Source organism: Boleophthalmus pectinirostris, unplaced genomic scaffold, assembly GCF_026225935.1.
Source record: "Boleophthalmus pectinirostris isolate CB_2022bp ecotype Guang Dong unplaced genomic scaffold, ASM2622593v1 HiC_scaffold_6, whole genome shotgun sequence".
In the NCBI taxonomy this organism is placed as follows: domain Eukaryota; kingdom Metazoa; phylum Chordata; class Actinopteri; order Gobiiformes; family Gobiidae; genus Boleophthalmus; species Boleophthalmus pectinirostris.
The window spans coordinates 30,799,810-30,813,647 of NW_026571447.1; the positions used below are offsets into that span (position 1 = coordinate 30,799,810).

Sequence of the window (13,838 nt, forward strand, 5' to 3'; positions counted from 1 at the left end):
TATTACACAACATCACAAGATGGAACAGAGCATTTTGATGTTTGGAGATGTAGACAAACTAATAATAAAAGATTATTCAAACATGTGAATGAAACAAAACACAACTCCAGGTCTGTTTTTGATGAGGTAACAACATTATAACATATATAAACTTCTACAGCTTGTGTAAAAGCCTTTTCCTTTAACTATTTTGTCTCCAGAATCTGTCGGAGTTGGACAGTAAGATCCAGGAGAAGGCCATGAAGGTGGACATGGACATCTGCCGCCGCATTGAGATCACCACCCGCCTGTGTGACGTGGCTCAGCAGAGGAACTGTGAGGACGTCATACAGATGTACCAGGTACCGGTACATCTCACTGTTTCATGAGGTGATGTCCAGATGTTGTGGCAGATAACCAATATTTCTATGTCAACTTATAGTAAAGTTCACACATTTACTTCACAAAAAATAAATAATAACAAATTGTGTTTAACTAGGATATCATTCATTGCATGGCTGTGTAAACATACAAACATATTTTTCTCAGCTGAAAAAAACAAATCTGATGCACTGAGGACAAACTGGGAATGAGATGGGCACACCTAGACTGGGAAAGAGCAGAAATGAATTCACAAAATTTCCAGTATTTGCATTTGTATAAGTAATATAAAGGTATATACAGACATTAGAATAGGACAAAATGAGGACCAGATGACCCATCCAAGTCTACATCAGGACTAAACTGGGCTCAAACCAGGACCAAACAAGGACGTATGAGCATAACCTGAGTGCACTTCTCTATTCACATCAAAATTGGGACTAAACCAGAACTAAACTCAAACCAAATCCACATCTGGACAAAGAGTGGCTCAATTTATCACCAAATAACAAATACTGATACGTGATTCTTATTATTAGTAATCCTAATATGATCTATTTCAGGTTCCAAACAACCAGCTGAATATCCGTCGTAAGCCCACTCCTCTGTCGTACAACGGGAGTGAGTGTGATGAGCCGGTCAGCACCTCGGAGAGCGATGGGGGCGTGGCCAAAGAGGAGGAGCCTCACTGCGGCTCCTCGGCCAATCAGATCAACGAGGAGATGCAGAAGATGCTCAACCAACTGTGAGTGTCTGTCATACTCATTACATTACAGACTATTAGATATGGTCAAGTCTTGGTTACCTTTTATTTTAAGAGTTAGGATTACTAAAGTGTAGTGTGAAGTACATTGTCATGATTTGCAATTTTGCTCATTGTAAAAGTTTAAAGAACCAGCAGATTGTGCAGAAAAACGACTTATTTGAGTTTAATTTTAACCATTTTATAATGTTCTCTAAACTTGACATACAGGTAATTGTGTCTTGTTTAATTTTATTCATTTTTAACCATAAAAACACATGTACTTTACTGTATGAATGCATTACATGTAAATATATGTTACATGGCAAAGCATCTCCATGGAGACAAGCAGGTGGGCTTTCTGTAGTGGAAAGTTCCACAGTGCACCAATAAATAGCCAGATTTAAATCATATTATTCTAGTTGTAAAGAGCAGATTTTTAATAGGTTTCCTCTTGTCTGCTGCAGGCGTGAGTGTGAGTTTGAGGACGACTGTGACAGTTTGGCCTGGGAGGAGACTGAGGAGACTCTGCTGCTCTGGGAGGATTTCCCAGGATGCACTCTGCCTCCGGATCCAGCCCACCCACCAGGAGAGGTAACCACCACACAGCCCATGCATATTTATGATTAGGCATGAGAACAGGCTCTCTCTCTCTTATGTAAACTTTGTTGGATGGCAAAATAAGGTTCCACTGACAAAACATTTCCGGCAGGTCACAGTGACGGAAGTGAGGCTCAAATACAAAATGCGACCTAACAATTGTAGCTACAACATGATAATATAGTCACAGCTCAAGCAATGTTGACGGTGATAAGTGGTGAAAATTACAGGTCTTAAAATGAATTAAGAAGGAATTATTTTCACATACTAGCTCAAGATCTGGAGATGTGTTCCTCCAGCGCCCTGCACCTAACAAATCAAATGCAGAGGGACACATTTCTCTACAGCAGGGATGTCAAACTCAAATTCACAGAGAGCCAAAATTAAAAACTGGGACTAAGTCGAGGGCCAAATTAAATATTTATTGAAAATTTTCAACAACATCTGCATGTTTTCTCTTCTTTCGAGATATGTAATGTTAAACCTTTTGTTATTAAAATAAATGTTTAATAATTGTTTTGCTTAAACATTGAATCCAGAGCAAGCAAATTATAAAATAATAACACAATTTTAAATAAATAATGTGTCTCTATAGCCTGTAGCCGGCGGGCCAGCTCTAATACAGAATTGATATGATCTCGCGGGCCAAATATAATTATTTTGATTTTGACATGTCTCCTCTACAGGGACAATACAGCAAGTTCACTAATAAATAAAAACTATGACATTATTACACATATACAGTTACATTGACTTAAATTACATTGAGGTTACATTAAAATCTCTGTGAGAAGCTTTAGATTAGAGGGAAGAGTCATGTTTGAAACAGAATCTGGATATGTGATATTTAGTTTGCCGTTAGCTGAGAAGCACAGGCTCCATTTCTTACAAAATTACACTGGTATATTTATGTGAAGGAGAATGATACAGACATGGAGACACACACTGTACCCGAGCAGTGATATTACCAGAAAAGTTACACAGTACACCTTTAAAGAGACTGTTCCATTGTTTGAGACTGATGTAATTATTGCGTGTGCTCCTATTGTTGCTGCGTGGCTTTTATCAACACTAGCACCATATACTTTTGATGATGTTTTCTCTATTTTGCTGTAATGAAATCCAGACCAGCACATTGATTTTGAGTGTCTTTTTCTTGTCCAGGGGCTTTTTCGGGTCAACACAAGTGCATTCAGATACGTAATGAAGGCTGTATTGAGCGGATTAGTTTGCAGTTATTTTTAGTCACCAGCTGTTTGGAGTCATATGTTGGTGTATATGAGCTGTAAGCATAGTTTTAGTTTTAGTTTTAGTTTTAGCGTGCGCCTTTCTTTGCATCACTGTTTTGTGTTAATATTACCACAGTGGGAGGACAATACAGCAAAAAAAGATCTCTATATTGAGTTTCACCATAATTCATTCATAACTAAAGTTTAGTCTGGTTTAGTCTTGGTCTAGTCTAGGTTTATTTTTGGGCTTATTCCAGTTTCGATGTGTAAGTGTGAAGTTTGAGCTCAGTTCACGCTTTACCTGTTTCCCCACACTAAGGCTCGGAGGCGTAGGTGAGAATAGAAAGCCTTTCTAATAAACAGAAAAAGACTGAATCACAATATGACCGCCTCAACAGATAAAATAACGCAGAATCTTAACTTAATATAACTTGATTCTTGTCTATCCCACTGTGCAATAAGTGTCCCCATTGTGTCTGTGTCCTTCAGGAGGACTGCCTGGAGAAGGTGATTAATGACACAGAGTGTTTGTTTAAGTCCAGAGAGAAGGAGTACCAAGAGACCATCGACCAGATTGAGGTCAGATGCTGCTGCTGCTTCTTCCTACTATAGACTCAGTAGTAGTTTTATGAGTTTTTAATCAGCTGTGATCACAAAACCTGTTTAAATGGAGATACAGGGCTGGCCAGAATTAGGTACCTGGCAATATTTAGTCCTACTGCACAAAGAATAATAGTTTTTAAGGTATTGTAGTTTTTTAGCAGTATAAACCAGAGGTGGGACCAAGTCGTCGTTTTGGAACTCTCAAGTAAGTCTCAAGTTTTAGACCTCAAGTCCAAGTCGAGTCCCAAGTCAAAGACAGGCAAGTCCAAGTCGAGTCTCGAGTCACTGGCCCGTAAGTCTGAGTCAAGTCCAAATTGTCTGTTTTGAGCTTCAAGTAATTTAAGTCTTTAAACCAACTTTCCAAATATAGCTTAGATTTTTGCAATTTATATGAATTTTAAACTAACTTGTACTTAAAAAATCATAGTATATTTATATATGAGTATTTATAGAGTATGTAAGAGTTGTAGAAATGTTTTGACAATCATTATGATCAAAATAGAAAGAATTCAGATTTAAAAGTGATTCTCAAGTCTTCTCAAGTCACAGACCTCAAGTCCATGTCAGGTCCCAAGTCTCTGACCTTCCCAGTCAAGTCTCAAGTCTTAGTCCATTTTATCAAGTCAAGTCTCAAGTCCTAAAAATGACGACTCAAGTCTGAGTTGAGTCCAGATCACGACTTGCAAGTCCCCACCTCTGGTATAAACGTTTGTAATTTAATAAATCATAGAGAGATAAGTTCAATGCCACACTGCAGAACATTTCAGGCAAAGCAATAACATCTCAATGGAGACAAGCAGGTGGTGGACACCCCACTAAAAGCAGTTTGTAACACTATGAAACTGTGTGTTGTGTGCTTAGCTTGAACTGGCCACAGCCAAGAGTGACATGAACCGACACCTGCACGAGTACATGGAGATGTGCTCCATGAAGAGAGGCCTGGATGTGCAGATGGAGACCTGCAGGAGGCTCATCACACAGAGCGGAGACAGGTGAATACACATCTGAAACTCAGCTCGATGTTAACACTTTCTGCACACTCACGAACTCACAACTGTCTTTATCAAACTCTCTTTCACTAACAGTGTTTCTCTAAATGTTTGTCTATATTCTTAATATTCTGGCAGACAAATTACAGCCATAGTGCAGGGCTGTGTAAGGAGAGGAAGTAAGGCAGTAGTGTGAGCACCTTATTATAGCGTTTATTGAGCGGCAAAAGTTTTCCATGTAGAGAGAGAACCAGGAGAAGAGGAGATGCTTTTCTGCCTCTGTTGTAGCTCTCATCCCTGCACCCAAAGTTTACAGTGGTACTTGTGTTGATCACAGAGCAAAGACCTGTCTGTCCTGCAGTAATGCCAAACTCTGGTGTTTTTACTAGTGGTCTAGTGTTAATCTCAAACCCCAATTGATATTTTACAATGACATTACGCTGGGGGTGTATAGTATTTATATCTGTAGTGGAATGTTTAGCAGTTACCATGGTGAGACAATGCACATGTTGATAAACACTGCCAAAAAGTTTTTAAAGTTTGAGGAATAAATACAAATAAAATGGATTTAAACAACACATTTTCAGTTCAGTTCAGTAGACCGTTCATGGTCCTGTTTAGGTGTTTGGTTTTCAACAAAAAGGTGACAGTGACAGTTGATTGTGATTTATAAACTGTGCGTTAAACAAAGATCAGATTAAAAAATGCAACAGAAACAGAAAAACAGAAGAAAAATCTGAAATAACAGTGATTACAGTTAGAATCACACCCCCAGGGAATGTTGATGAAACCCGCTCCAGAGTATCATTTGTGTTAATCAGCGTCTGTCTTTTATCAGTTCTTTAAAGGGCCTGTACCTGATTTCAGACTGTGAGTCAGGAACATGCTTCAGTTTGTACTTTCAGTCATGCCCACTTAGTCCTGTCTTGTCACTGTGTTGTTTTGTTTCTGTGACAACATCACACAGAAACAATTGTCTGGGATGGTGTCATGCAGTTCTTTCCTTATAGTGTTCTAATCTCTTAGGTATTTTGTGTTCAGCTTCAGTGACAGAGAATCAAGTGTGTGGGAAGTTAGGTTTCCATTCACAATGTCTGATTGGACAAAAAAGATGTCCCTGTCTTCTTATAACTTATTCTGTACAAGTTATTACCTGAGATGTCAAATGAATAGTTTTTGATGGAACTTTTGGCTCCTTTATGGATACAAGACTTTCTTTTACTCTCTCTACTCTCTTTTAATATTTATTTATACGACAGAAACCATTATGAAAACTCATTTTAACAGCAAACTAATCACAGAGAGAAATGAACGAGGCCCAGATGAGTTTAAAGTGGTTCAAACTGAGAGTCAGAGTGTGTTTACCCACTGGAATGATGCATAATCTAAATACTGTGTTGCACTACAGCAGAGGTTTTCTATAGAGACGCCAAAGAGCCACCGGGGAGACTCGACACACACGTGAAAAAAATAATAATAATGGTCCACATCTGTAAACATCTGCAGCAGTGTTGATATCAGTAATTGTGTGTGCCTGTATTAGCTGTAAAATGATGTGTCACCTTTTTTGCCCCGTGTACGACGCGTGAACCATATCTTCTCGCGTACGCTGCACGGTCCCTGCATCTAAATCAGGAATAAAACCAGGACTAAACAAGGACTAAAACCAGGACTAAAATCAGGACTAAAATCAGGTCTAAACTAAACTAAACCAACCAGGTCTAAAAACCAGGACTAAACCAGGTCTAAACCAGGACTAAACCAGGTCTAAAACTAAAACCAGGACTAAAAACCAGGACTAAACCTAACCAGGTCTAAACCAGGACTAAACCAGGTCTAAACTAGGACTAAAACCAGGTCTAAACCAGGACTAAACCAGGTCTAAAACCAGGACTAAACCAGGAAACCACTAAACAGGACCAGGACTAAACCAGGACTAAACCAGGACTAAACCAGGACTAAAACCTCAACTAGGAACTAGGAACTAAAACCAGGACTAAACTAAAAACCAGGACTAAACCAACTGGAAACTCAACTAACCAGGACTAAAATCAGGACTAAAACCAGGAAAACCAGGTCTAAACCAGGTCTAAACCAGGACTAAACCCAGGACTAAAACTCAACTAAAACCAGGACTAATATAAAAGGTCTAAACCAGGTCTAAACCAGGTCTAAAACCAGGACTAATAAACCAGGATCTAAACCAGGTCTAAAGTCTAAACCAGCTAAACCAGGTCTAAACCAGGACTAAACCTGAACTAAAACCAGGATTACACCAGGTCTAAACCAGGACTAAACTAAAACCAGGTCTAAACTCTAAACCAGGTCTAAACCAGGTCTAAAACCAGGTCTAAACCAGGATTAAACCAAGACTACATTCAGGACTACAATGAGGACTAAAACCAGGACTAAAACCAGGTCTAAACCAGGTCTAAACCAACACTAATCCCAGGACTAAAATCAGGACTAAAATCAGGTCTAAAACCAGGTCTAAACCAGGTCTAAACCAACACTAAACCCAGGACTAATATCAGGACTAAAACCAGGACTAAAATCAGGACTAAAACCAGGATTTAACCAGGACTAAACTGTCTCTCATGTTGCCTATTCTGCTTTGGTTCTTTAAAAAAATACTATCTGATTTCAAAAATTCACATTAAGGAACCATTCAAAAGAACCAACTTTTTCACGAACGTCACATCACTAGACTCGTTTATATTTTACCACACGATGCCTGATGTAAACATTTGTCTTGACAAGGTTAAATTCAGATCAAATACAGGATTCTGTCTTTGTGTTTGCAGTAACACCACGGGCCCTGTGTCCTCTGACGACAGCGATCAGAACAACAGCGACCGCTCGTCCGCCTCTCCCTCCTCCACCTCGGGAAAATCCTGACACCTCCTCATCACCAAAGCAGGACTGTCCTCTCACCTCCACTACCGTAATGCACCAAACGCAAGAGACACCGGAAACTAAGATTACATGGCTACGTTCACACACACGACACATATCAATTGGGACTAAACCCGGAGCTAAAACTGGACTGGACCAGGACTAAACCAGGACCAAACGAAGTCTTTAACAGGACTCAACTGGGATCAAACTAGAACTGGTGTGAACGCAATCTTGAAGGTGGTTTTCTCGAGATTGGTCCACCACCTGAATGACCATGGAGATGTTATTGCTTTGCTCAAATGTTCCACAGTGCAGCATTAAACTTATCAACCTTGTATTCTTCTAATTTAAGATGTTTTTATTTCTCAAAAGTATCTCTAAAAACATGGATCTGAACTGTAACTTGGCCTGCTTGTGTCCATGAAAATACACAACATTTCAGGCAAAGCAGTAAAATCTCCACGGAGACAAACAAGTGATGCACCTTCTCCCAGAAAAGTTACACACTGCACCTTTAAGCATCACCTCTTTAAAATATCAGAAGTGGTTGGAGTGGTCAGGAGAGGAGGGTACAGTTTCTGAATTTGTCGCTAAACTTACACAGTCCTTGAGTTATTGATTGCGACCACTCTGGTGCTCCCCTGTGGCGTCGAGACTATAAAATATAAATAAGTCCAATTCTGTGAAAAATAATACGAGCTCTTGTTGTGGCGTGAACAAGAGGAAACCGATGTCATGATGTAGTTTAATGGCCTTAACACGTTTGCTTCTGCGCGTTCATTGTCTTAAACAGGTCAATACAAAGTGCGCGATTTTGCACTAAAATAATTGTTGCAAAAAAGTGACTGAATGAGCAGGCTGTCCATGTGTCATTCGCTGAGGTAAAATATTGTTTAGTACTACACATGATACACTGTACCTACTTCAGGATGTACAAGACTTTAGTAATGTCCTGTAATAACATTTATAGTGTGTAACTATAAAGATGTAACACCCTTTAACCCTAAACCAGTGGCTCTCAAACCTTTCACACCAAAGAGTACCACGAGCTCTAAACCAGGTCTACAACAGGAATATTCCAGGTCAAATCTAGGGCTAACCAGGTCTAAAAGTGGATTATGTCATTTCCACTAAACCAGGTGTGTCAAACTCAAATTCACAGAGGCCAAAATTAAAAACTGGGACTAAGTCATGGGCCAAATTAAATATTTATTGAAAAATTTCAACAACATCTGCATGTTTTCTCTTCTTTTGAGATATGTAATGTTAAACCTTTTCTTATTAAAATAAATGTTTAATAATAGTTTTGTTTAAACACTGAATCCAGAACAAGCATAATATAAAAAATAATAACACAATTTTAAATAAATAATGTCTCTATAGTCTATCTGTACAAGGTGGGGAACCTCTAATGCATATTTGATATGATCTCATGGGCCAAATATAATTATATCGTGGGCCAAATTTACTAAACTCTAGTGTAGTACCTGAAACTTGTTTACCACAGTTTGAGGAAAAACTCCCCTGAACCATAATTACAATGTAATTACATGTCATTACACGGTATGTACAATTCAGGATGCACAATATAAAAAATAATAATATTAACTGTGATTAGATTTGAGATATATGTTTTAAAAAGAAGGTCAAAGAACTCTAGAAACGTTATCTTTAGAGAAAAGACAGATAACCTAATGCAAGATACCCAAGAATTTCAGAACTTGTTTGTAGAGATTTACATCTACAACAACACTTTTCTCTTGACATTTCTATTGCAATAACTTGTGCAGTCCTGTACATGCAATAGTAGTAGGCAGGTAGGTCATGTATCACGGGGTAGTAAGAAATAAAGCTCTTTTTTTCTTTAAAAACATATATTTGTAAATAACACAGATTATAATGTACAGCCAGTGTAAATATTTCATACATTTACAGCCACAAATACTAAGTTATTGCTTTAGATCTACCAGACCTTTATTTGACTTTGTCGTACATTTGCATCGAGGAAGGACAGAAGAAGCTTAACCCCCTTGAAAATTGACATACAAGTCCAAAAAACTGAGCTAAAGTTTACTGTAGACAAGCACCAGAAAAGTCACACAGTGCATCTTTAAGAGAAATGGCAGAGCTCCGATCAGCTGCGGCCAACCCTCAGAGTTATCAGTTATCAGAGTTTATTTTTAGACGTAAAAGCTTTTTGGTGAGACCAGGACCTAAATATGAACTGTACAGAGCTCAGTGATATCAGACATATAATAACCCAGTTGTACAGTTAAATGAATTAGCCACATTTTAGTGCCAAAAACAAGATCCACTGGCTAATTTAAGAATGATCACTACCGCTGCCCGAGCTGTTTCACCAAGGTGCTTGATGTAAATAATGAAATCTGTTGTTGAGCTTGTAAATAATCGCTTAGGAATATAAACTAGATGAAAAATAGAAAAGTACCCTGCAAAAAAAGGAAAATTATGATCTAAAATGATTTGAATATTACAATCTTTGACCAAGCTTTGAGCAATTTAAACTAGTATATTTGACTTTCCTGATTGGCCGAATTTTTCCCCAGTTTTGTCAAGATTCATTCAAATCAAAATCAGTCAAAAGTACTCAAAAAAGATGATGAAAACAAGTCATTTTAATTCAGGTTGACCTTATTTTTGCTGTGTACAATGTATGGATTCTGTATAAACTCCTGATGTACATGAAATACGTTGTGTGAAGAGAGACGGATCATGTAGAGCTTTGAAATGGTGCATGCGCTGCTTTTGGATCATTAGACCCAAATGTTTAGCTTGAGAGGGAGTTTTGGGAGCACTTCTACACCGTAAAAATGTATCTGTGCAAAAGTTAAAAGTGACTTGAATGAAAAATATGAATCTTGAGTAATTTGAGTAAAATATGAATCTTGAGGAATCTTGAGTAAAATATTAAACTTGAGTAGTTTTTTTTTCCAGTTTCTGGATATTCCTAAATATTTTTGATTTACTTGTTTTCAATGCAAAATGATCTGTAAATCCAAATACCAACAAAGTGCGTTCTCACTGAATTACCTGAAAGCAAATTCAATCTTGGCATTGGCAGATCATTTTACCATTGAAACAAGTACCAAGTATCTGTATCCACAAATTTAAAGCTACCATCTTTAATTAATTAGACTTTACGACTGAGCTATGTCATATTTTAATACAACACCATGTGATATCATGAGTTTTTGGTTGTTGAATAAGAAAAGAGGTGAGAACCACAACCACATTTTTCGAAGGTTGAATACAAACACATACACAGCTCTGGCTCTACTGCCGACATGCAACGACAGAGAGACTCAGTGTCAGGAACAGACAGTTTTTATACACTGTGGTGGGCAACAGGTGTGAGGCTCATGTCAAACCATAGACAGAGATCTCCAACCTTTTTCCTTTGTGTGAGCTCCTTTACAAACAAAAATGCCAGAGAGCTACTCAATTTAGCGGCTGCAAGAAATCGAGACGATTATAAGAAAGATTGTCCATTGTCCATTTATTAGTGCACAAAGTTGGGCTTCAAAATGACATAATTACTGTAGTAATAGGCATGTAATTAACCGCATTTTTGTTATTCAGTACAATGGTCTAATTCAGAAATCCCTTGGCGAGCTACTTGGAATGGGCTGGAGAGCTACTGGTAGCTCCCGAGCTACAGGTTGGAGACCCCTGCCATAGACTGTATAAAAGAAGTGGACTAAGCGAGTGTGACGTCTCCCACAGCGTTCAGCGCCGCTCAAATGATGCTCACGATGCTCACGATCACAGGAGCGAATCTGGAACGAGGCTCTATGTTATGAATAGGATTTTTTTGACAGACAAAATAGCGAAAAATCATGTAGAGCGGGTTAATACGAATATTTTACGACCACAATGACGAGGCTCACTGCTGCAGTTGGCGACAGTATCCTAATGTAAGTCAATTGGAGCCAGAGTCAGAAGGAGCCGGAAGAGCCTCCTGGCGAACTTCCTATTTGGCACACGGCGGCTGGAGTTAGTTATGTCCACTCATATACAGTCTATGTGTCAAACAGAGTGATCAAAACATGGTCAGGCAACAACTGTAGTCGTAAAAGTGACTGTGAAACCTTAATTTTAGCAACAACAAATGGTCGATTGGGGTCCTTAAACATTTCTTAACGTAATTTTTGGAAATAACAGAGTTTTTCTCATACTCCTTATCTTTTTATCTATCTATTTGTTTATCTGTCTGTCTATTTATTTATCTGTGTACTTCTGTCTGAGCGTGAGGGGAACAGCTTTCACATCTGCCAACAAAAACCCCAAAAACTTACGAATGGCAGCTTTGACTCAAGATTACTCAACTCAAGATCAGTTTTCAAGTTGATTTAACTGATGCACAGGTATTATTTTTGTGTGTATCTGTATAGTCTTTATGCACTAGGTGAATCTAATGTAAGCATGTACCGGGGCGTGTGTTTGGGGTGTAGATGATTTAATTAAGACTTGAAATGTATAATGTATTAAACAATTATCTCAAATACTTTCACTGCAAAAAATAAATATTCACATGAGTTGAAATTACTTAAAGAATGTAAGTTAGTAGTTTGTTGATTTAACTTGAGTTAGGATGTCATTATTTTAAGGAAAGCTTGCAAAATGAGTAAAATTATTGTAGTTTATTGCAGTTTTCTTACTCCAAATGATAATTGTGCTTCATCATGTTGTAATTTTAACTCAGATATTTATTCTTTGCAGTGCTTTTTTTCTGTGATTCTGGTTTTATGTTCTATTAACCAGCCATTCTTCACTAATACAGCTCTAACAATGTTCACTTGGTGTCAGTAACACAGGAAATGCAAACGCTTCAGCAGTGATAAAACAATATAATATGACATCATCTAGTTTGTCATGAACTCAACACGTAACTGGTTTTCAATGTTCACCGGATCCACGCAGTTTCAAATGATGGTTATTTGTGTTTTAAACTTTTGTTACAGCTTTGATGCTTTCTGTCATATAGAGCGTAGGCTATTGTTGTTCCTTTAGAGCAGGGGTGTCCAAACTTTGAAGACGTCTGGAATCTCCGTCTGTCTAAACTAAAAGCTAATCTGGAAATGACTAAACAGCAAAATGAAAACGTCAACGCGTAGCTCAGTCTTGGTGCTGTCTTGATGTTTTGAAACTTTTCTCTGTTGGCTCGTCCATTTCGTTAATAAATGAACATGATGTGACGCTGTTGGACTTGAAGAAAAAGGCTCGTTCGAGGGTAGAATTTCCAAAGTCTGGTTTTCCAGGCTTGTCCAAACTAGTCTGGGGACAGTTTGAATAATTTAGTTTGACCATTACCCCTTGCCCATGGAGTATTTCAAAGCAAAGTGCGTGTGACAGGTTTTTATGACTCTCTAATTCTCTAATTCCTACTTAATTCGGAGGGATAATAACTGTTGTAAATATAAATTTTACTTCAAGAATATAAAAGAAGGAGAGAATGAGAACGTTGCACATTAATTACTTGAAATGCGTGCGTTGGAGGAGAGGGATCAGCCCAAAAACAGAGCGAAATCGGGCAAAAAACAACAACATTTCGGCACTAGGAAACGTTGCAAGTAAGACGGTGTGCAGGATTTTTCTCTATGTTCTTCGGCTATTCCGATCAAGAAGAAATTTGTGAAGAAAAGTAAAAAAATATGCTGAAAATTATAGAAAGTAGAGTTCTAACAAAATGATGAGAGAATTCTATCTAAAGGTTTGGAGTAATTTACATTTCAACAAAATTATGGTGTTTTATTTTATTTTATGTTGTCAAATAATAATCTCTGTGTATGAGGACAATTTTAGTTGCCACCTAACAGTTATGAAATTCCATAGTGTGATGCCATGATTTCCAAACAAGAAGTAAGATGCAAAAATATTGACAAACTGGAAAAAAGTATCCGTTAGACCAAATTATGATACTTGTACGTACTATATTACACTATAAAAGATGTTATGTAACAACTTGAAACAGTGTAGGACCTGTTAGTAGTAAATGAGTCCAAATCAAATCAAAATTCATGTTCTGATTTCAAATAATAGATTTTCATTTCCTTATATTTTGGTTTTTCGCAGAGTCGCCATCACGTGACCTAAATATGACCCACACGTGACCCTCCTCATGTATTTTTACACTTGCATAAAAGAGTTTGGACACCTCTGTTTTAGAGTTTGCATAAATGAATGTTGCTTCTTTGTAAAGGGACAGAAACAGTGGGTCATTTTCATGTCCTTTACAAGAACTTGAACTAAGATGTAATGTAAAAAAGTGCAGGTTAAACTGTATATTGAATGAGGAAAGATAATAAAGAAACAGCAAAGCTTACATGTGTCTGTGATGTAATTTACTTTCTGACGAAATTTGTTTGTTAACCAGAATATTTTACGGCTCGTGTGGAA

General features: G+C 37.8%; 1 protein-coding gene across 1 annotated transcript in view; it reads left to right on the plus strand.

The window, feature by feature from the left end:
• iffo1b (intermediate filament family orphan 1b) overlaps positions 1-13,749 on the plus strand; it is a 44,116-nt gene extending 30,367 nt beyond the window's left edge. The window contains exons 4-9 of the mRNA XM_055164247.1: positions 201-341; positions 924-1,105; positions 1,570-1,696; positions 3,421-3,510; positions 4,396-4,526; positions 7,328-13,749. Of these exons, the coding sequence (XP_055020222.1) occupies positions 201-341; positions 924-1,105; positions 1,570-1,696; positions 3,421-3,510; positions 4,396-4,526; positions 7,328-7,421 (765 nt within the window). The 3' untranslated portion in view covers positions 7,422-13,749. The remainder of the gene's footprint in view (positions 1-200; positions 342-923; positions 1,106-1,569; positions 1,697-3,420; positions 3,511-4,395; positions 4,527-7,327) is intronic.
• The last annotated feature ends 89 nt before the right edge of the window (positions 13,750-13,838 follow it).